Source organism: Mixia osmundae (assembly GCF_000708205.1).
Source record: "Mixia osmundae IAM 14324 unplaced genomic scaffold scaffold_3, whole genome shotgun sequence".
Lineage (NCBI taxonomy): Eukaryota > Fungi > Basidiomycota > Mixiomycetes > Mixiales > Mixiaceae > Mixia > Mixia osmundae.
This window is the reverse complement of record NW_014575561.1, coordinates 808,777-827,503: the sequence shown is the minus strand read 5'-3', so window position 1 is coordinate 827,503 and position 18,727 is coordinate 808,777. Positions and strand designations below refer to the sequence as shown.

The following is an 18,727-nucleotide window of genomic DNA, read 5'->3' as shown; positions in this document are numbered from 1 at the left end:
GTGTGCAATGGAAAGATAGCCGGGCTTCCCCAGTCTGATCCGTGTCGGCAATTGCTTCGCACTCTCGACGGAACCTAGCTCGCCACGCCTGCAGCGGCTCGAGACAAGATGACCGACATCGCAGACGAGGCCGACATGCAAGGCGTCGCTCCTCACGATGTCATGAAGCTGTATGCAAACAAATACGCCAGCGATTTGGCTACCACTCGCCGAGTTGGTCGGTCCCTGCACAAATCAGAGCTCTATCAGTACCAGAAGCTGCTCAAGCACAAGGTCGTCGTCATCACGGGTATGCATCTAGAGCTGCGCTTCTGATGTCAGCTGACGAGCTACCAGGCGCCGGCAGTGGGTTCGGTCGTAATGTCGCTCTGGCTTCCGCCAGGAATGGAGCCAAGGTCGTCATGGGCGATGTCAACAAAGCCGGACTACAAGCTGTAGCAGACGAGATCAAGCTCGCAGGCGGCAAGGTCGTTCACACAGTCTGCAACGTCACTTCGTGGCAATCGCAGGTCGACCTCTTCAAGCTTGCCGAGAGGACCTATGGCAAGGTCGACATCGTCTTTGCCAATGCAGGCGTTACCGAGAAGCTACATCCTGGATTCGAAGACGACGTCATCGGTGCAGATGGCGAGCTCACGAAGCCAGACTTGCGCACGCTCGATATCAACCTGATTGGTGTGCTCTATACCGTCAAACTGGCGGTATATCACCTGCGAAAGCATCGCGATGCGGGCCGAGCTATCATCTTGCTCTCGTCCATGGCTGGCTTCCACGGCGTACCTATGGCGCCCATGTACTCCACCTCCAAGTGGGGCGTACGAGGTCTGCTTCAGTCCTTGACTTTCCTAGGCGCCGCCGAAGGATTCCGCGTCAACTCAATTCACCCTTGGTTTGCCTCGACCGGCATCATAGAGCCTCTGACGAGGCTCGGTCTGGTGGGTCTACCCCTTTGCGACCTCGAGGATGTCAATGGCGCACTCATTCGTGCAGCCACATGCCCCAATATTCACGGTCGCATGCTCATCGTCGATCCAAAGGGTGTACTCGAGATCACCACAGACGAGACGGAGGATACTATCTATGCCGAGTTCGGTAGACGAGCTTACATGACACTGGCACTGGGCGCCACCGTTCGCGATATTTCCTATGTGCTCAGACTGGCCATAGGTAAAAATAAACTCAAGATCTTGTCACTCATTGCCGCCATTCTTGGTCTCGTGCAGTTTAGAAGGAGCCGGGTCTGATTCACACAGATTGTACACATTGCATGCGTATGCACAACATCATTTGATCTTACACTGCCGCTCGAGCCATCGCAATGTCCTCTTATCGTTCGGGTCGAGATGCTCGCGAACAGTATCAGCGCATTCCCGATTGTGCGCTCGCAGCCAGCGAATTTCGAGTTCAGACATTTCGTCCCAATTGACCATCACTAAATCGATCGGAATCTGAGTGATACGGTGGAGCGTGAACCACTTTGTGCTATCTGTCCGCATGACTGGATTAGGAGTATAGATGCTTTCGATTCGGATGCCAAACTCGTTTGCCTCATAGTAGCCTGCAGATCAGAGTCAGCCTGCTCGGGCATAAGACAAGATCACTTACCTGGCTCTATTGAGAAAGCCATACCCTCTTGGAGAGGTATCGCATTGCCTTGTCTGATCGAGAGCGGACCTTCATGTACGCAAAGATACGACCCTATGCCGTGACCCGTGCCATGGCTGTAATTGAGACCGATGTTGAAGAGTGGACGACGCGCATACGCGTCCAATGTAGCACCCGTCGTGCCTTCTGGAAACATACCGGTAGCTGCAGCAATGTGACCTTGCAATACGCGTGTATAGGCGATCTTCTGGAGATATGTCGGCTTACCATAGTGCATGGTCCGTGTGGTGTCAATCGTACAGCCGTCGCCGTATTGAGGCCCAGAATCATTGAGATAAGGCGTAGAGATATCGATGAGGCTGGATTGGCGAGCAGTAGGTGCGTAATGAGGCATTGCAGCATTGCCTGCCGTGGCAGATATGTTCTCATAGGCCAGACCGCGATAGTGTCTGTCTTGCTTGCGCAATCTGGTCAGCTCTTCCGCTGCATCCCACTCGGATATGGTTTGTTTCTTCTTGACGAGCAACTCTTCGAGCCAGGCGGCCCAGATGCACCACTGAACTGCGTCGCGAACGTAGCCGTCTTTGATACGCATAATCTCGAGCGGATTCTTGATCGATTTCGCTAGCCCGACAGGCGAGACCGTTAGTACTCGGGCCTCTTTCAGACTGGTGGCGATTGCGAACGAGGCGTCTTGCCCGACTGCAAAGCCAGCCGAGCAGTCTGCCAAGGCAGGATAGAAAGCAGTGTAATTTGCGATGGTGACAGACGCGTTACCGAGCGCAATCTGTGCGGCTCTGTCTATGGTCGGCGCATCTGTGTATAGCGTCGCAGTCTGGGCATCGACGATGACATAGGCAAAGAAGACCGGCGTCTCTGGTACGTCCTCACCGCGCAAGTTGAGCAGCCAAGCAATCTCCGTCAGATCGCTGACAACGATGCCTCGTGTCTGCGTATCCGCGAGCGAGGCGCGAAGTTCGGCTAGCTTTCGAACGGTCGACTTGCCTGCAAATTCCACTGGATAATCTTCTATGGGTCGAGACGGTCGGGCAGGCTTGCTGGACCAGATCTCGTCGATCAGGTTCGTCTTGGGAAAGACAAGGATGCATGCGAGTTTTTCCAGCTGCTTGCCTAGTGAAATACTGATCAGCTTGGCGTCCAGACCAACGCGCTCGCCTCTGAGGTGTGTCGCAATATATTCAACCCATGTGGGCACACCGGGCTGGCCGACCTTGCGGAGAGTCCAATTGTGATCGATCTGTTCAGCTGCTTGTATGTAGTAGCGACCGTCGACGAAGATCTGAGCGCAATCTCTCAGGACAATAGCCACGCCAGCTGACCCGTTGAAGCCGCAGATATAGCCGCGACGTCGTTCGCTGGGCGCAACATACTCCGTCCCGTGCTCGTCCTCGCTCACAACGACGTAGGCAGCAAGCTTTTGGTCGCTCATGAGGCGACGCAGAGCTGCTAAGCGTTCGCTTGTACTAATTCGCTTGCTGATCGCGATAAAGCGCTCAGAGCTGCTGCATTCCGACGTCAGGGGCTCGTGCTTCTCCGATAGAGGCGCATCGTCGAGTGCATCGGAGTCAAAGCCGAAGCAGGTCTTGAAAGCCCGCCTGATGGTCATGATGGACGGACCGCCTAACGCCGTGACGGTACAGTCGCGCCGCATTTCTTCGGATCAAATCTCCTCCCTGCTCGCCGATGAGTCAATGACGTCTCAGTCGAGCGTTGTCGGTGCACTCTCGCGCGGAAAGCTCCGGCATCACTCGTCGCAGACGGCAGTGACTCTTGTTCGGCTACACGCATTGTCTTAAGGCAGCAGCTCGAGATGGCTCTTTTGAGTGACTACTGTTCTCGCTCTGCGCAAAGCAGGAAAGCTACAAAAACCATCATCACCAGTCCGTTTGGACTACACTCACGAGCTGTTTCTGAGTCATAACCTTGCAATACGAAGCCCGACCTCCCTCTGCTCCTATTGGGCAGCGACTTGCTCTCCTGAGCAGAAATTTTTAATTTGCGTCGCTGCTACCAGCTCGGGAGGTCACACCAAGTCTGTAATAGAAACACAGAGCATGCATCATATGATAGGCTAGCTCGTCCCTGCTCCTGTGCGATCGGCGTCGTCCAGCGACTTATGTGAAGCGAGCTCGCGCAGGACTGCCGGATCAATAGGAATGATGCTCTTCCTCCTCGCATGCTGACCTGGTCCAGGTCCGGATCCTGTCCATCGAAATGTCAGTTCGAGTCACAGTCATGCAATAGCCGTCTGACCTGCTGGGTTGGCGGCTGCAATCTGCTGCCTCGCCGTCTCCGGGAAGGTTTGCTGCATGCGGCATGAGCTTGACCGCACAGTAGCGCGCAATTAGCTCACCATATTGTCTGCGTAGCCGTCTGTCGCTTCGAGCGTCTGATCAGTCTCCTCCTCAGCCGGCACTCCGTCGGCGAATTGCATGGGATCGAAACCAGTCATATCGTCTGAGCCAGAAGAAAGCGGTGGCGAAGTCGCACGAGGTACTGGCAGTAACAGGCTGGGCGGCATAGGGACGTCGTCGCCCTTGTTGGAGAGCGCAGTCGTGCGCATTGCCTGCCAGGCCTCCTCCCTCGCTTTGTTCTTCTGTCGCTCCCTGAACCCAACAGCATTAGAGGAGCATGACCCAAGAGGCCATAGGCCTACCTGGCTCGCTCTTGCTTGTATTCTTCTGTGCATTCTTCAAATAGTGGCGCGTTGATGTCCATGAAGAGCTTGAGCGCGTTGAAGACGAGCGTGTGTATTTGCCTGCCTCGTTCGTTAGCCAAGTCACAGGTACCAAGCAACAAGCTTGCCTATTCCAGTGCGACTTTGAATTTGTGTAGAGCGGCGAGAAGACGATGGGTAAGATTGTCTGGATATTCTCGCCCATCAAATTGACAATGTACTCGTTATTCCAGAACTGCCTTGCAGGTCAGTACGACTTGCTTGGAGGAAACTGTGATGGTACGCACATAGAGCGCTCGCTCGGCCACTTGGAAATGCTGACTGCTAACACATCGCGCCAATTGCTTGAAGAGAGGCACCATAACCTTTTGGAACTCGGCAGGATCGATGACGTCGAGTATCTCTTCGATCTCGTTGAGATACATGACCTCTTTCTGCGAGTTGACCTTTGGCCAGAATTTGAGCAGACCGAGTACGACTTCTTCGGTCAGTGCAGAATCCTTCTCTAGGAATTGAACGACGCAGTAGGCTAGCTGTGGGTGGTAGAGAGAGAGGCCTTTGACCTTGTGTAGCGGTATCAGGACCCGCGTGAGGAACGTCTTATGTTCGTCCTTGAGCGGTAGCGCAAAGCCATTGATGATCGATCCCAGTATCTCGAGTAGCTCTGCTATGCCATTGTGACGCTCGGTATCGTAGATGAATTGGAAGAAGACATAATTGATCGACCGCCGTATGAACGCGCGCAGGTTGAGGAATTTGCCATAAATCCGATGCAAGGTCGTCTTTAGGAAGTCCCGTTCTCGCGGATCCTCGCTATCGAAGAGCTCGAGAAGCTGAAGCACAAAGGACATATCGATGTATCGCTTTGCGATATTGGTGTTGAAGTCCGGGCTCTCAATGAAGCGTAGGAAGAACTCGTAGACGATCTGCAGATGAGGCCAGGCCAGTTCGAGCACCGGCTCATCCTCTTCTGGATCGAAAGCCTCGCCAGTTGGATTGATCGGCGGCGGAATAGCACGGAACAGATTCGATGCAAACTAAGTGCGAGTCAGGATCGTCACGTCAAAAGGGACGAGGCAGCGCACCATATGAACGACCTCTGGATAGATAGCTTCGGTGATGACGCCTCGCTGCTGAGTGATCCATTCGAGGAGCTCCTGAAGCGCTTGGGCTTTGATCTGCTTGCCGCCGAGATCGGTCGAAGCATCATTGAAGTCAAACACGACGGCGCATTGCCTAAGCTTTTGCAGGAAGAGATCATGTCGCTCTTGCGGATGAACTTCCATGAAGCCTGGCAACCGTTCTAGCTCGACACGTTCGGTGACGTGGAATCGACTGGAGCGCTGCTTCCTCGGCGTCTTTGCCAGTGGAATTGTATCTTTCGGCGTCTGGCTCGTGGGCGAAGGTACGCCGCCTTGTCGTAGCTTTGCAATCGGCCCAGACTTGGGCGGTGTCGTCTGCGAGAGTGTCAGCAAGATGGCAGCTCCACTTGGGGTGAACTTGCCATCTGATGATGTGGCAGTGCTGAGGCATGAGGCATCGGATCTTGCGGCATGACAGCCTGAGATTGACGTCAGTCAAGCATGCCAAGTCATAGCATCTGAGGATTTGCGTACCGTCTCCGGACTGACGACGACAGAAGGCGCGTCCCCAATGGCCAGCGCGCTCGGAGGAGCCTGGCGCGATTTGCTGCTGAGACCGCTAAAGAGACCGCCTGCTCCGCCTATCCTGCTTGGCGCTGGTGACGTACTGGTACCGGGCCCGGACGCACTCATGGCGGCAGAGGACATGCCTATGTGGTCGTCAGCCACATCTTCCGAGGCATCTGCACAAGACAGACCACTACTACTAGCGCCTGCATCTACCGGAGAAGTATGGTCAGCTATGCAAGTCCGGGAATTTACTGCAGCGACACACCTGCTAGGTTGAGGTTGGCAGGATTGACGGTGTTCTGCGTATTGCCGTTGCTCGCAAAAGCGCCGGAGGGTAAGCTTGAGGAGGAAGCGTTGGGTGAGCTTTGCCCGATTGCAGAATTATCTTTGTCCTTCGAAGATTGCCGTGACAGCTGTTGAAACGTCCGCGCTTTCAGTCCGCATGCAGCTGGCACGGTGGACCACTCACGAAGCTCTTCTTGAGGCCCTTCATCGAGGCCGTTGTTGACGAGCCTGTCGAGGTTCTCTCGCCTTTGGGCGGCCTTCTACGCGTCGCTGGAGGTAACGATTCGGTTCCGTTCGAGTGTGAGATCACGGATGTATGCCGTGTCTGTATGGAACGGGCCGCTATCACTCGTATGCTTGGCAGACGAGCTAAGACAGCGTAGGGCAAGGGCTCGTGCTTCGCTTGCAGATTTGTCAGATCTGGCGAATGCTGGCTCAGTGTATCGTTGCAAGGGCCTAGCACATCCGTTGGACACCTTCGGTAGGTCTGACAAGGCTAGCCGAGCTCCAGCGACTCGAGCTACTGTGAGCGATACCGTCCGTGGGATGATCCGTCGCGATGCGCCAAATCCGTTTCTGTCTCCGCAAATTCCGAAGCTGACGCTGTCCAGACACGAACAGCTAGGTCTCTGAGCTTGCTTTTGGCCGCGGTTGTGCCTCGACTCCACCTGACTTTGTTACAGGCGTCGAGCGAGCGCCGTCCCGCCGGCGCGTGATGCTGACAAATTATTCCAGATTCACTCACCGGCGAAGGGCAGAGGAAGGCGCGAAAACAAGTGTCCATTTATGCGTACTTCGTGTCGTTGTCATATACAACTATATAAGAGGCATGTCACAGTGTGTCTATGCGATCAGCGCAAGCGCGCCTGCGAGCATCAGTCCGCACATCGCAACGATTGACCTCGAGCTTGCGAATAGACCAGAGGCGGCGGACGTCGAGCTTGAGCTGGAACCTGAAGTGCCGCTCGGGCTAGCGGATGACGTCGTCGAGCTTGAGGTAGATGTTCCGTTCTCGATGCCGCTTGGAAAGACGCCATTGACAAAGTCCGCGCCGCACTCTGAGCTGACAGAAGAGGTGATCGTCGAGTTGCTGAGCGTGCCATTGGCAGCTAGCAGGGGTGCGCCGACGATGTAGATTGCCTTGCCACAGTTTGTGCACAGTGCTGACGATGGAATTGAGGAGATGCCATTGCCAGACGTGAGCAAGCTTTCGAGTGTGCTGATCGTGACATTGCTACCCTGCGCAGTCTGAACGTCGCTCAAGACCTGTGTGAGGCAGTATGTGTTATTGGCAGTCTCCTTGACGCAGCCGACGTCCCTGATCGAGTTGAAGTTGTTGACGACGGCGTAGAGCAATTGCGCCGTCTCTGAGCCTGAAGCCAGATCGGTCGAGCAGCCAGATGCAATGGACGAGGCGGCGGCAGTGATGGTGGCGGACGAACAAGCAGGGTCTGCGCAGAGCGTCGTCAGGTAGCCCTGTAGGGGTGTAACGATGGAAGCTGAGCTGCTGCCGGTGGCGATCGTCAGCAATCCGAGGATATTGCTACAGGAGGCAAAGTCGCCCGAGATGAGTCCGGAGGCTGCAGCTTCACAGTTCGTCGAGAGACTGCCCAGAGATTGTGCGCCCGCGCTCAATGCCCATGAAAGTCCAGCAAGCGCAACAGCATGCTTTGTGTAGACCATTGTGTATCGTATGACTGCGCGCTTGTCAGCGTGGTCCTCTCAGGATGAACGCCAGATCCGCGCCGCCCAGATGCATGATGATCATCAAGCATACGGCAGGGCGGATCTCAGCACGGACACAAAAGACTCACAGAGTGCTTAGTCGCGTAGGTTGTGTGCTGTTGTTCAATACAGAGGGAGGTGAAAATCTGGCGCGACGGTCGGTGCTTGTGGTATGTCTTCTGTGGCGGTGCTCGGCCGTATGCTTTCCAGGCCGGGGTTTGAACTGACAAAGATTGATGCTATACTGCGCACAGAGAAAAAACGGCTATGCCAAGAATGTTGAAGCGGTGCGTCGAACAGAGATCAAGATCGGCACCACTCGGCAGCCAGCGCGCGAGGTGACGTGGCAAAATGACGTAGATCGGAAGTTGCCCCTCGTTCACGCGCGCAGACAGGCATATCCACTGAAGATGTACGCACTCCGACGCTCGATCGCACGCCCGGCTACGCTCCGTGTTGCTCACTTTTCGAGCACACCACTCGCGCGCGAGTCGGTCATCGACAAGGCAAAAGCCGCTGCTGACAAGGTGAGTGCTTTGCACGTTGTCGTGCGGTCATCGCTGACGGAGGAGCGGGACAGGTCTACACTTCTGTCTCTGATTCGATAAAGTGAGTGCTGATGTTGGCCGTGATAGGTCAACAAGAGCGTAGGTCAGGCTGCTGCAGCCGGCTTGGACAAGGTCTCCGGCGAGCAAGTCTGGCTTCTCGCGCATTGAGTTCCTGGCCTGACCGTCTGGCGTGCAGGAGCAATGCCGAGGGCGCAAAGGCGAATGCCAAGTCTGCCGGTAGCACGATCTCCGATGCTGCCAGCGATGTGACGAGCCAGGCCAAGGCGGAAGCCAAGAAGGTCGGCGCCGATGCTCAAAAGATGAAGGAAGACGCTCAGCGCAAGATGTCCTGAGGCCCAAACTCCTTAGAAGAGTACACATGGAGTATCACAACATTGCACAATGATCTATGAGCGACGCCGCAAGGCATGCGCAGAGCCGCTCTCGATGACAATCGAGACCGGATTTTCACTTTGTGAAGATTGAGACGACATCGTCACCAGCGACGACATGTGACAAGCCCACTTTCTGTGGTTGGGGATTGAAGCGGCTTGACTTGCCCCAGACGAGGCAATACTTGAAGTGCTGGGCCAGACCGCGATGAATCTCCTGACAGACTTGCTCGACCGTCGCCCCCGCGCGCACCACCAGCTGCGGATCCCGGTTAGCAAATGGATGATTGTGTGATCAGCGGTATACTGACTGGATCGCCTAGATCAGGTCGATTGCCCCTCCGCTTGGTGTAGATCCGATCCATATTGAGCTCCTGACAGCGTCGTATCAGCTACGGCAAAATCCATAGAAAGTGCGCATGCCTGCCATATCCGCTCGAGCAGCACGTCGAGATTCAAGTCGAGCTCGCAAGAAATCACGACACTCTTGGGCTGTCGGGCTATCCTGTCAACCTCTTCCAGCGAGATGGAATCAATTTTGTCTGCACGGCAGATGCCTGAGCGCTGATCGTGCTGTCGAGGAAGCAGCTTACTGTAGCAATAGATGCAGTTGACATATTTGCGATTGCCGAGCAAGACATCGATGTATTCGTCAACAGTGATGTCCTCGCGGATCATGACGTCCATATTGTGCATCTTGTAGCCTTGCAGGATCGTCCTCATCGTCTTGTCGTCAATCTTGGTGAGTGGTACTGTCGCGTTGATCGTGATGCCGCCGGCTTTCTTCTGCTTGAAGACGACATCTGGACGGGATCGATTGAGGCGGATACCGACCGCTTCGAGTTCGACCTCGAGCAGCTTGCGTTGATCTTGTGCTTTCGTCACGTCGAGCATCATGAGAATAAGATCTGCCGTCTTTGCTACTGCGACAACCTGCCGTCCTCTTCCTCTGCCCTGAGATGCGCCTTCGATGATGCCCGGCAAGTCGAGCAGCTGTACTCTCGCGCCGTGTAATTCGAGCACGCCCGGAATGGCCGTCAAGGTAGTGTATTCGTATGCAGCGACGGAGGAGGCCGTCTTTGTTGTCTTGCTGAGCAGCGTAGACTTGCCGACGGAGGGAAAGCCAATGAGCGCAACTCGAGCGTCGCCTGACATGCGCACGTCGAATCCGTCGCCTGCTTTGCCACTCTTGGTTGTCGGCTCGAGGAGCTGCTGTCTATAGCGTGCTAGCTTGGCCTTGAGCAGTCCGAGATGGTACTCTGTGGCCTGCGAACAGACGCATCAGCGGAGAGCGCCGTTGGTAACAAATGCTGCTTGCCTTGTTCTTTTGCGTCCGCGCCATTTCGGCCTGTAGCATCTCTGTCGGTATCATCTGATATCGTGCAGGAAAGAGCGCACCTCTATCTCGGCAATCTTCTCAGAAATACCCATCTTTGCGAACTGATTGGTGTCGTCGACGATTTGACGATTTACCGCCAAGGCAGTAGCGCGTCAAAGGAAGCAGATGCCCACCCTCAAGTTGCATCTGGCCAGTCACTCTCTCAAAAAAGTGAACCACCTCAAAGAAGACCGTCAAGCGCATCACTATGGTACGTCGAGACTCTCCTCTCATCGCTCTGGTCTCTGCGCAGCTTGCCTACCAATGACTGGATCATTGCGCCCGGTCGCACCTCCGACGGATGCACGACGACCCAGCTAGATCATCGGGCAGAAGCTTGTCAAGGCACGCTCAGAGCGCTCGATCGGAGCGTTCAGCATGATCCCTACATGCCCGATCCTGCTCATGTGACGTTGGATCAGCAACGCGGCAGACCATACCGAGCGCATGCTGCGTCGTCCGCCATCTCTGAATTGTGGCTCATCCTGCCTGTCACGCGATCCATCTGCCCAGTCTACCCCTGGCATTCTTGCAAAGATGCACAGGATTGTTGCTGACTCTTTCGATCTCATCAGGCTCTCGCTGTCGATCTTCTCAACCCGTCAATCGAGTCGCAGAGAGCGCTACACAAGAAGAAGAGATTAGTACAATCGCCTAACTCGTATTTCATGGACGTCAAGTGCCCAGGTCAGTCTCTGTCATGTCGACATAGCGTGCCTCTCTGATTGAGATCTCCTTCCATCCAGGTTGCTTTTCAATCTCAATTGTCTTTTCTCACGCGCACACCGTCGTCAACTGCGGTTCTTGCGCCACAGTCCTCTGTCAACCATCGGGCGGCAAAGCTAGACTCACAGAGGGTTCGTTGCATCTCTCTTGCGCTTTGTACATCACTGACTTTGTATGGCAGGATGCTCCTTCCGTCGGAAGGCATAAAATGGACTCAGCCTCGGCGCGCTGGCTGAGCCTGTCCTCGCTCGTCCGTCAGTCTGTCTGTCCACCCCGCAGTCGCAGCTCCCTGTAGACTCGTTTGATACGATCATTGCAACTTTTAAAACCTACTCATTGGGACGCACTGTGGCTGAAGCGCACTGACCCTTCGCAGTCATGACCCTCCTCCCGTCGCTAGGTCGTCGGCCGAGATTGTTCCCATGCAACCGCTGCTTGACTCCGCGTGACACCGCCATGGAGGCTTGACTTCGCTCAGCACAGCTCGCTGACTCGAAGCACACATAAAGACTGCTAGTCCGCCCCACTTATCATCTGCTACTTCACGCCACAGCGAGCCAAGGAAGCATGCCAGCGTCGGCAAGGAGGAGAGCGCCACCTACGCCGTTGCGATTGCACTCGATGTCCCTGCCAATGCCTCGACGCAACGCACCCAAGTACGTGCTGCCGGTCAATCCGACGACCGATCGAGTCTATCTCGACGATCGCAAGGCACTTCGCGAAGACGAACGTCACTGCAAAGGCAGAAAGCTTCCGAGCCTCACCCATCTCGACCTGACACCTCGACTGGGTGATCAAGAGAGCCGCACAGGCCAGTCAGCAGATCACTGCGTCTCCGAAGATGACAAGATCTCCAGCGCGGGAAGTCCAAATGCGAGCATCAAGAGCGCGTCGAGTGGCGATAGCACGCGGCAAAGCTGGAAGAGCCTCTTCCGCCTTTCGACATAGCGTGCAGACAGATGACAGATAAGATGACAACAGATGACAGAATGCGAGACAGTGTGTAGTGTAATCGGCACGGTCGTATAAGGAGGATCAGGCTTCTTCTGTAAACACTTTTGTCTGTGTCTGGATCAATATAACTTGGTGGTCATTTTTGTGTGTCACGATTGGCCGCCGTAGTTCTGGCGCTCCGATACTTCTTGTTTCGCTGAACGTGCACTCGCCCGTCTCTAGTCTGGGCGTGCCTGCATCGGCCGACTCTTTCTCTTCTGTCAAGCCAATGTTAGCTCGGGCAGCGCGAGACAGTATTCGGGCAAACCTTTGATAACGAAGATGGCGGATTCGTCGGATCCGCGTCTTATGCCGGCTATGCGAGAGGGTGCGAAGGCCTGATTGGCTGCAAAGTGGCCCATGCGCGAAGGTGCGTCGAATGTTCGAACGGCCGCTAGTCTCTGTCGTAGCCGCTCCCGGGAGTTGAGGTGGAAGAGATAGCTGATGACATAGAAGCGAGGCGTGATGAGCATGAAGAATGCAAAGGTGTTGTTGTATGACGATGCAGGCACGACGCTGAGGGCGAGAGCGCCTGCAAAGGCAGACAACGATGTCAATGCACATGTACCTATCGCGTCCGATCAGCCCGATTCCGAGCAGGGAAGATGGAAGACTGACTCCATGCCATCTTCATGATAGTAGTGACTAGGCCTTCGGTTTGCCTGAAGTTGCCTGCCGATCGGGTCGACTCGTAGAGCGTCCAGCTTAGTGTGCCAGTGATGAGCAGGTTGGCGAGCACGCCGCCCTGTACGAGCGTGTTAGCTCGAGAATCACTTTGTGAGCATACGATGTACCCATAGCCAGATATCGGTGAAGATGATATTCAGTAGAGTATCTTGCGGTCCCCAAGCTTCGTCGCTGACCGCGACTGCGTGGTCACCGAGTCAGCAATGCACCAGATTGCAACGCGCGGCGACTTACGATTGAGAATGCTCACGGCCACGCCGAAAGCAAAAGAGACGGCGATGGTGATTGTCAAAAGCCAAGCAAAGATCCGCTTGCGCGTCACGGAAAAGATGAGCGAGTGGGCTCTTTCGGCAAAGAGAGCTTGGACGAGTGCGTTGGCCATGCTTTGGAACACTACAGGCTAGATTGTCAGTCATTATCCGGCTACGGGAGGACGTCTTGCGTACTAATGGCTATTCTGCCGACCGTGCCTGTTAAGGAAGAAGCGAGTAGATCGAAGTTGCCCTCGGGCACTTGCAAGATGAATCGCCTGAGCAGGGAGGTCCAGTCCATTCCGAGCAAGACAGCCATGAGCACTGCACAGGCGGCAACAGAGTAGCGATGCAGCCGTCTATCCTTGGGATGGTTTCTGCACGTCTCCCATCGTTAGCAAGACCTCGCTCGCAAGCGCTGCCGGACTCACTTGAAGTAATCGTACATCTGTACGGAGATGATGCCAGTGAGGAAGAAGGATATGTTCCATCCGATGAGCCATGGTCCTCCCGCTGGTAGCCAGACTGATGCATCATACAGCGGTGCCGTACCCGTGCCGGGCATATTGATGCTGGTAGAATTGTCGCCGGCATCCGACAGCGTCGAATTGTCGGCCATGTTGAGCACTCTAGCTCTCTTGCGCGTGCCTCACTGGAGCGTTGTGCCAAGAAAATTGGGAAGAGCAGACCTGCAAGATCTTGAGCAAGCTGGGGTTTGTAGGGAGCCCAGGTGGGCTGACGATAATGAAAAAACCCTGTCAGCTCGGTACCGTGAACCCTCGCAAGGTACGGAGAATCAGCCAGCGCATCCGCGACATCTTTCCGATGTTCAGCTAGCTGACAGTGTCCGCACAAGGGAGTAGATGGAGCCACGACAGGATGCCGAACGGGGAACATTGGCGCAACGCTCTCGCGCCGGTTTTGGCAGTCTGCCCATCTGATCAGCACGTCAAATGTATTTTGATATTCCTCGTGACGGAAGAAAAAGTTTGTCGTGCCAGCATGAGCGGCTTGATCAGCTCTATTGCCTGGATCAGCCAAGGCAAGTCTGCTCGGCACCCGACAAAGTTCTCAGAGAGCGATCCAGCACGACTGGGACATGTTGGGGCACTGGCAAAGCAGAGATACGACCTGGCGCTCGAGCAATTTAATGCCGCTTCAGATCAGCAGAACGGCGGCAAGAGCGAGTTCGTCGTCCCCAAGAATGGCGCAGACTCGGGCGCAGATGATGAGGGGGACTGGGAGGACGAGGAGGCGGACGAGGTGATGGAGACAGACGTCGAGGCACCGAAAGATCCCAATGATCTATCCGAATACAAGCTCGATGAGTATGATGAGGATGAGGAGCCAGCTGCAGATGCTGGCAACACGCTGGGCGCCTTCAACAACATCAAGAGCTTACAATATCATCTCGACGACGCGGACGACCCTTACTTGGACCTGCCGCCAGACCAGGCTGCCGCAGAAGAAGAGGACGAGCGTGAGGAGCTGGAGATTTTGCCTGGCGACAATCTCATCGTGACTGCAAAGACACAAGACGACCTGTCCCAGATTGATGTCTATCTCTACGATGACAGGCGGACGAGAGACCCAAGCTCAGAGGATACGCGAGAGTCACTTTACGTTCATCATGATCTGCTCCTGCCGTCCATGCCGCTCTGTCTCGAATGGCTTGACTTCTTACCACACTCGCCCTTCGGTACAAGTAACGTAGAGGCTGGCGCACAGCAGTCCGGCAGCTACATTGCTATTGGCACGTTCGACCCCGAGATTGAGATCTGGAATATGGACGTCCTCGAGGGTCTCTATCCTGACCACATTCTCGGCGCATCACCAGAAGCAGCAACACCAGTCGCTGCCGAAAGTATGGCAGTCGATGCCCCGAACGGGGCTGCGAGCACAGCAAGCAAGACCAAAAAGAAGAAGAAAAAGTCGAAATCTGTTGAGCCTGCGCCTGCACCGATCATCGATGCAAATTCATACCATACCGATTCGATCCTATCGCTGTCTTGGAACAGAACACATCGGCAGCTACTTGCATCCTCATCAGCAGACATGACCGTCAAGCTATGGGACCTCACTCGGCCATCTGGCTCTCCCGCTCTGCGTGCGTTCAATGACCTGCATCAAGACAAAGTGCAAGCTGTGCAATGGAATCAGAGCGACCCCACTGTACTCTTGTCCGGAAGCTGGGACGGCATCGTTCGCGTCTTCGATTCTCGCGCACCTGGGCAAGGCGTGCATGTGAAAGTAGAGAGCGATGTCGAGTGTATCCGATGGAATCCCTGGGACACCGCCCAATTCCTCGTCAGTCTACCCTCGCCGATCTGGACACATGACTGATCAGTCGAGCAGGTGTCGATGGAGAACGGACTTGTCAAGGCATTTGACTCGCGCACGCTAGTCTCGACAGCGAGCATGGCGACATCTACAAAGGCATTATGGACCTTGGCCGCACACGACAAGGCTGCTTCTGCCCTCGACATCAACCCGCACATACCAGGCATGCTCGTGACAGGTGGTGTAGATCAGCAGGTAAAGCTATGGAACGTCGACGAGACCGGGACGACGCGTAAAGTCAGTCTGGTCGTCAGCAAAGATCTAGGCGTCGGCAAGGTGTTTGCCGCTTCCTTTTCGCCTGACGATCCTACCACGATAGCCGCTGCAGGCTCTCAAGGCAACCTGCAAATATGGGATTGTGCCGGTAATCCTGGTGTGAGACGGACGTTTGGAGATCGACTTCGCAAGCTTGGCAAAGCGCTAGACGAACAAAAAGAGAGGGTCATTGGGGTAGTGGACGATGACAACTCTGACGATGATGATGATTAGCAAGTTGTAGTGATCATGTTGATATATCAGTACTGCAGCGAAAAGATGGTGCATGCCGGGAGGTGAGACAACAAGGCAGGGTCTAGCGATCGCAAAACAAAGTCTACATGAACGCGTCGTCGTCAAAGTCATCGTCTAGCGCGTCATCGTATGCTGCGGTATCGAGACGAGTGGCACCTTTGACATTGGCAACCGGTTTGGAAGCCCCCTTTGACTTCTTCTTCCCGCTCGCCATCTCTTTTGCGACCTTTTGCTTCTCGTTCGCGAGCAGTGTGAGACCTGAAGCAGCTTTTCTGACTTCGACGTCTTTGAGCGGAATGCAGCATCGCTTGATGAAATCTTCGACAAAGAGCGCGTAGAGCGGTTTCGAGCCATGCTTGGTGACGAGAAAGTCGGACAAGCGTTCTGCGAGCTCGGAAGCGTCTTCCTTTGTCTTGATGCCCAGGCTGAGAAGCTCATCAGTGTCTATATCGGCCGCTCTGCGCATTAGCACTGGTATGTGCTGACGAGTGCAAGTAGCCGACCTCGCGTTCCTGCTGAGCCGAAGAGGGCTTTTGCAGCAACAAGGTCTGACTTCTCCTGCTGTTCTCGTTCTTGCCGCTTGCGAGCAGCAGGATCGTTGGCGAGCCGTGCCTGTCAGCCCCAGCAGAATGGCAATTCAGCATGCATCTGTCATAAAAGCCGCTGAGACTGACCAGACGCTCTGCTTCTTCCTGACGAGCCTGTTCGGCAGCTTCCTTCTCTGCAATCTTCTGCTTTGTGATGCCCTTCCGTCTGACAGGCGCAGCAGAAGCGGCTGATCCGTTCGCAGGCGCGCTCTGCCGTGGTTTATCCTCGTCCGAATCGGATGACCACGAGTCCTGCGTTTGGCTGATGAGCGAGTGTTGGCGTAGGTGTACCCATGCCTGACTTTGACGGGGCCCTCGTCTGCGTCTTCATCGTCCCATCTGTTTGACTTTATTGCTGCAAGGGCGGGCGTTGGCGCGGCGGGCCTCTCGTCTTCGCTTGCATCTGTTCCGGCCGAGCCCGATCATCAGCTTGTCGCGATGAGCTGATCTGAGGCTTGACTGACCCCAGTCACTCATCTCTGCTGCCTCGTTGGCCGTTGCCCTGGTTCGCGCCAAAATTTTGGTGAAGCCACCAACGACGGCACGCGAGGCGACCTGACGGGCGAGCGAGGATGTCACCGGCACCGCCAGCGAGCACGATGCAGGAGGAGCCCGTAGCGTCGACGAGTCAGTCGGGCGATCTGACACTCAAGATCCTGCCCAATCTCGACAGGCACCTCGCTCTACCCTTGCTCGACTTTCTCGACGGTCACTCTGAGGACACGACGAACGGGACGACAAACGGCGACGACGAAGACGTGCCTCACTATGACCATGCGGATATCCTCAAGGCCAAGATCGACCTCCTCCGTCCGACGAAGATGGTCACTTACTCTGAGAACCTCGAAAAGGAGCTCGGTCAGACGACGATGAGTGAGGAGGAGTACAGACAGAGAGAGGCAGCCGTCTTGAAGGAGCTGGAAGAGTACGAGAAGGAAGCGAGCGGAGTGATGGACATCATCTCCAATCCCCAGGTCTTCCAATCGCTCAAGCAGGACAAGATGCAAAATCTCATCTTTCTCAAGGAACAACACAACGTCCGTTCCGCTTGCCTCAGCTGACACTCTGCTGAGTACCATCGCTGCGTGACAGTTGACCGTGGACCAGATTGGTATCCTGTACAAGTTTGGCAGGTTTCTCTACTCTGTAGGACGATACGACTCGGCAGGCGACTACCTCTACCATTTCCGCGTACTCACACCGGACTCGGAGCTGCTGACTTCCGCCCTCTGGGGCAAGCTGGTCTCCAACATCCTCGAAGGCAACTTCGACGCCGCTCTAGAAGAGACCAAGCTCCTCAAGGACAACATCGACGAACACTTCCGATGGGAATCGCGTAACTCGCTGCAGGGCCTTCAGCAACGAACCTGGCTTCTTCACTGGTCGCTCTTTGTCTTCTTCAACCACGAGCAAGGCCGAGAAGAGTTGTTAGACACTTGGCTAGCGCAGACCGCCATCCAGCTACCTTCTTCAGGTCAATCGCACTACATCCAGTTTTACCTACCGACCATACAGACCAATGCACCCTGGCTGATCCGCTATCTTGCTGCCGCCGCCATCTTGGCGAACCCAAAGAAGATTGCTTTCAAGAGCAACTCGCAGTCACATCTTGGTCCCAATTCTCGCATACAAACGAGAGAACACCTAGGCGAAGTCGTCATCGCCGTGCTAAGCCAGGAGACTTACCAGTACAAGGACCCGATCACCGAGTTCCTCCGGTTGCTCTTTGTCGACCTTGACTTCGAAGGCGCAGCAGAGCAACTGGCGAGGTCTACAAAGATCATCAAGTCTGATTTCTTCCTCGTCGATTTCCTGGACGAGTTCCAACAGCGCGCGCGACAGCTCTTCAGCGAAGCCTACTGCCGCGTCCACCATCGTATTGACATTGCGTGGGTTTTCTAGCCAGCTGCGTGATACGCAGTAGCTAAAGTCTGTCTGCAGGGACCTATCCAGTCGATTGGGCTTGTCCAGCGATGAGGGTGAAAAGTGGATTGTCACCCTTATCCGCGATGCTCGCCTAGATGCCAAGATTGACTTTAAGGAGGTGAGCACGGTCGACGGACAGAGGCTCTCTACTGGAGCTCATAGGGTCCACAGGGTGCTGTCTACATGAACAAGCAATACACAACAGCGAGTCAAGCCGTCATCGACAAGACGAAGTCGTTCCTAGATCGTTCGGCTCGATTGGCCCAGGCCATCGATCCTTCTGCCGGCTCGGATGGCCAGCAACCCTCTTTCCGTGGCGGGAGAGGGGGCAGAGGAGGTTCAGTAGGACGAGGAGGTGCTTCGGGCAGAGGGAGGGGTGCTCCCAGGGATGCTTCGGCCGTGTCTCAGTCTGTCGAGGCATGAT

The 18,727-nt window shown here is 55.2% G+C and overlaps 12 protein-coding genes across 12 annotated transcripts; 6 read left to right on the top strand and 6 right to left on the bottom strand.

Annotated features, from left to right (window-relative positions):
* Positions 1–108: 108 nt before the first annotated feature.
* On the top strand, positions 109–1,244 carry L969DRAFT_16206 (uncharacterized protein; the record flags this gene model as incomplete). Its single annotated transcript, XM_014713557.1, has 2 exons — positions 109–289; positions 337–1,244. 2 exons carry the CDS (start codon positions 109–111, stop codon positions 1,242–1,244), a joined length of 1,089 nt encoding a protein of 362 aa, XP_014569043.1.
* Positions 1,245–1,246: 2 nt separating this feature from the next.
* L969DRAFT_86084 (uncharacterized protein) lies at positions 1,247–3,243 on the bottom strand. The gene is made up of 2 exons (XM_014713957.1): positions 1,606–3,243; positions 1,247–1,558 (listed from the first exon to the last, which is right to left on the bottom strand). Exons 1-2 carry the CDS (start codon positions 3,230–3,232, stop codon positions 1,284–1,286), a joined length of 1,902 nt encoding a protein of 633 aa, XP_014569443.1. The 5' UTR covers positions 3,233–3,243; the 3' UTR covers positions 1,247–1,283.
* A 293-nt stretch (positions 3,244–3,536) lies between these two features.
* Positions 3,537–7,050, bottom strand: L969DRAFT_102306 (uncharacterized protein; the record flags this gene model as incomplete). The annotated part of the gene is made up of 14 exons (XM_014713956.1): positions 3,537–3,828; positions 3,880–3,931; positions 3,980–4,232; positions 4,283–4,384; positions 4,432–4,538; positions 4,591–5,340; positions 5,389–5,760; positions 5,808–5,864; positions 5,920–6,095; positions 6,144–6,164; positions 6,221–6,368; positions 6,425–6,670; positions 6,717–6,912; positions 6,986–7,050. 14 exons carry the CDS (start codon positions 7,048–7,050, stop codon positions 3,698–3,700), a joined length of 2,676 nt encoding a protein of 891 aa, XP_014569442.1. The 3' UTR covers positions 3,537–3,697.
* A 33-nt stretch (positions 7,051–7,083) lies between these two features.
* Positions 7,084–7,923, bottom strand: L969DRAFT_46909 (uncharacterized protein; the record flags this gene model as incomplete). Its single annotated transcript, XM_014713955.1, has 1 exon — positions 7,084–7,923. The coding sequence occupies one exon, from the start codon at positions 7,921–7,923 to the stop codon at positions 7,084–7,086; it is 840 nt and encodes a 279-aa protein (XP_014569441.1).
* Positions 7,924–8,000: 77 nt separating this feature from the next.
* Positions 8,001–8,866, top strand: L969DRAFT_93376 (uncharacterized protein; the record flags this gene model as incomplete). The annotated part of the gene is made up of 5 exons (XM_014713954.1): positions 8,001–8,135; positions 8,220–8,303; positions 8,361–8,492; positions 8,601–8,656; positions 8,710–8,866. 5 exons carry the CDS (start codon positions 8,001–8,003, stop codon positions 8,864–8,866), a joined length of 564 nt encoding a protein of 187 aa, XP_014569440.1.
* Positions 8,590–10,363, bottom strand: L969DRAFT_86081 (uncharacterized protein). The gene is made up of 6 exons (XM_014713953.1): positions 10,304–10,363; positions 10,224–10,253; positions 9,499–10,171; positions 9,329–9,447; positions 9,217–9,279; positions 8,590–9,164 (listed from the first exon to the last, which is right to left on the bottom strand). Exons 1-6 carry the CDS (start codon positions 10,334–10,336, stop codon positions 8,982–8,984), a joined length of 1,101 nt encoding a protein of 366 aa, XP_014569439.1. The 5' UTR covers positions 10,337–10,363; the 3' UTR covers positions 8,590–8,981.
* A 498-nt stretch (positions 10,364–10,861) lies between these two features.
* L969DRAFT_46664 (uncharacterized protein) lies at positions 10,862–11,304 on the top strand (the record flags this gene model as incomplete). Its single annotated transcript, XM_014713952.1, has 2 exons — positions 10,862–10,970; positions 11,030–11,304. Coding segments are annotated over 2 exons (384 nt in total), but the record flags the coding sequence as incomplete, so codon positions are not given.
* A 272-nt stretch (positions 11,305–11,576) lies between these two features.
* L969DRAFT_93372 (uncharacterized protein) lies at positions 11,577–11,957 on the top strand (the record flags this gene model as incomplete). Its single annotated transcript, XM_014713951.1, has 1 exon — positions 11,577–11,957. The coding sequence occupies one exon, from the start codon at positions 11,577–11,579 to the stop codon at positions 11,955–11,957; it is 381 nt and encodes a 126-aa protein (XP_014569437.1).
* An 87-nt stretch (positions 11,958–12,044) lies between these two features.
* On the bottom strand, positions 12,045–13,559 carry L969DRAFT_46975 (uncharacterized protein; the record flags this gene model as incomplete). The annotated part of the gene is made up of 7 exons (XM_014713950.1): positions 12,045–12,220; positions 12,271–12,570; positions 12,621–12,747; positions 12,797–12,870; positions 12,924–13,082; positions 13,136–13,317; positions 13,372–13,559. 7 exons carry the CDS (start codon positions 13,557–13,559, stop codon positions 12,045–12,047), a joined length of 1,206 nt encoding a protein of 401 aa, XP_014569436.1.
* A 383-nt stretch (positions 13,560–13,942) lies between these two features.
* On the top strand, positions 13,943–15,769 carry L969DRAFT_16199 (uncharacterized protein; the record flags this gene model as incomplete). Its single annotated transcript, XM_014713556.1, has 2 exons — positions 13,943–15,247; positions 15,296–15,769. 2 exons carry the CDS (start codon positions 13,943–13,945, stop codon positions 15,767–15,769), a joined length of 1,779 nt encoding a protein of 592 aa, XP_014569042.1.
* Positions 15,578–16,897, bottom strand: L969DRAFT_357565 (uncharacterized protein). Its single transcript, XM_014713949.1, has 5 exons — positions 16,842–16,897; positions 16,680–16,780; positions 16,465–16,629; positions 16,294–16,402; positions 15,578–16,234 (listed from the first exon to the last, which is right to left on the bottom strand). The coding sequence occupies exons 1-5, from the start codon at positions 16,852–16,854 to the stop codon at positions 15,873–15,875; spliced, it is 750 nt and encodes a 249-aa protein (XP_014569435.1). The 5' UTR covers positions 16,855–16,897; the 3' UTR covers positions 15,578–15,872.
* A 52-nt stretch (positions 16,898–16,949) lies between these two features.
* On the top strand, positions 16,950–18,726 carry L969DRAFT_46793 (uncharacterized protein; the record flags this gene model as incomplete). The annotated part of the gene is made up of 4 exons (XM_014713948.1): positions 16,950–17,414; positions 17,470–18,266; positions 18,319–18,421; positions 18,475–18,726. The coding sequence occupies 4 exons, from the start codon at positions 16,950–16,952 to the stop codon at positions 18,724–18,726; spliced, it is 1,617 nt and encodes a 538-aa protein (XP_014569434.1).
* Between the last annotated feature and the right edge of the window lies 1 nt (position 18,727).

Excerpts from the sequence above, each read along its gene's own strand:
- L969DRAFT_357565 (XM_014713949.1), bottom strand. Across the intron at positions 16,630-16,679 it reads CAGACGAGGGCCCCGTCAAA|GACTCGTGGTCATCCGATTC; the intron begins GTCAGGCATGGG and ends AGCCAAACGCAG. Across the intron at positions 16,403-16,464 it reads AGGAAGAAGCAGAGCGTCTG|GCACGGCTCGCCAACGATCC; the intron begins GTCAGTCTCAGC and ends TGGGGCTGACAG.
- L969DRAFT_86084 (XM_014713957.1), bottom strand. The coding sequence starts at position 3,232 with ATGACCATCAGGCGGGCTTTCAAGACCTGCTTCGGCTTTGACTCCGAT. Across the intron at positions 1,559-1,605 it reads GGCTTTCTCAATAGAGCCAG|GCTACTATGAGGCAAACGAG; the intron begins GTAAGTGATCTT and ends TCTGATCTGCAG.
- L969DRAFT_86081 (XM_014713953.1), bottom strand. The coding sequence starts at position 10,336 with ATGGGTATTTCTGAGAAGATTGCCGAGATAGAG. Across the intron at positions 9,280-9,328 it reads TGCTCGAGCGGATATGGCAG|GAGCTCAATATGGATCGGAT; the intron begins GCATGCGCACTT and ends CGACGCTGTCAG. Across the intron at positions 9,165-9,216 it reads GACCTGATCTAGGCGATCCA|CTGGTGGTGCGCGCGGGGGC; the intron begins GTCAGTATACCG and ends CGGGATCCGCAG.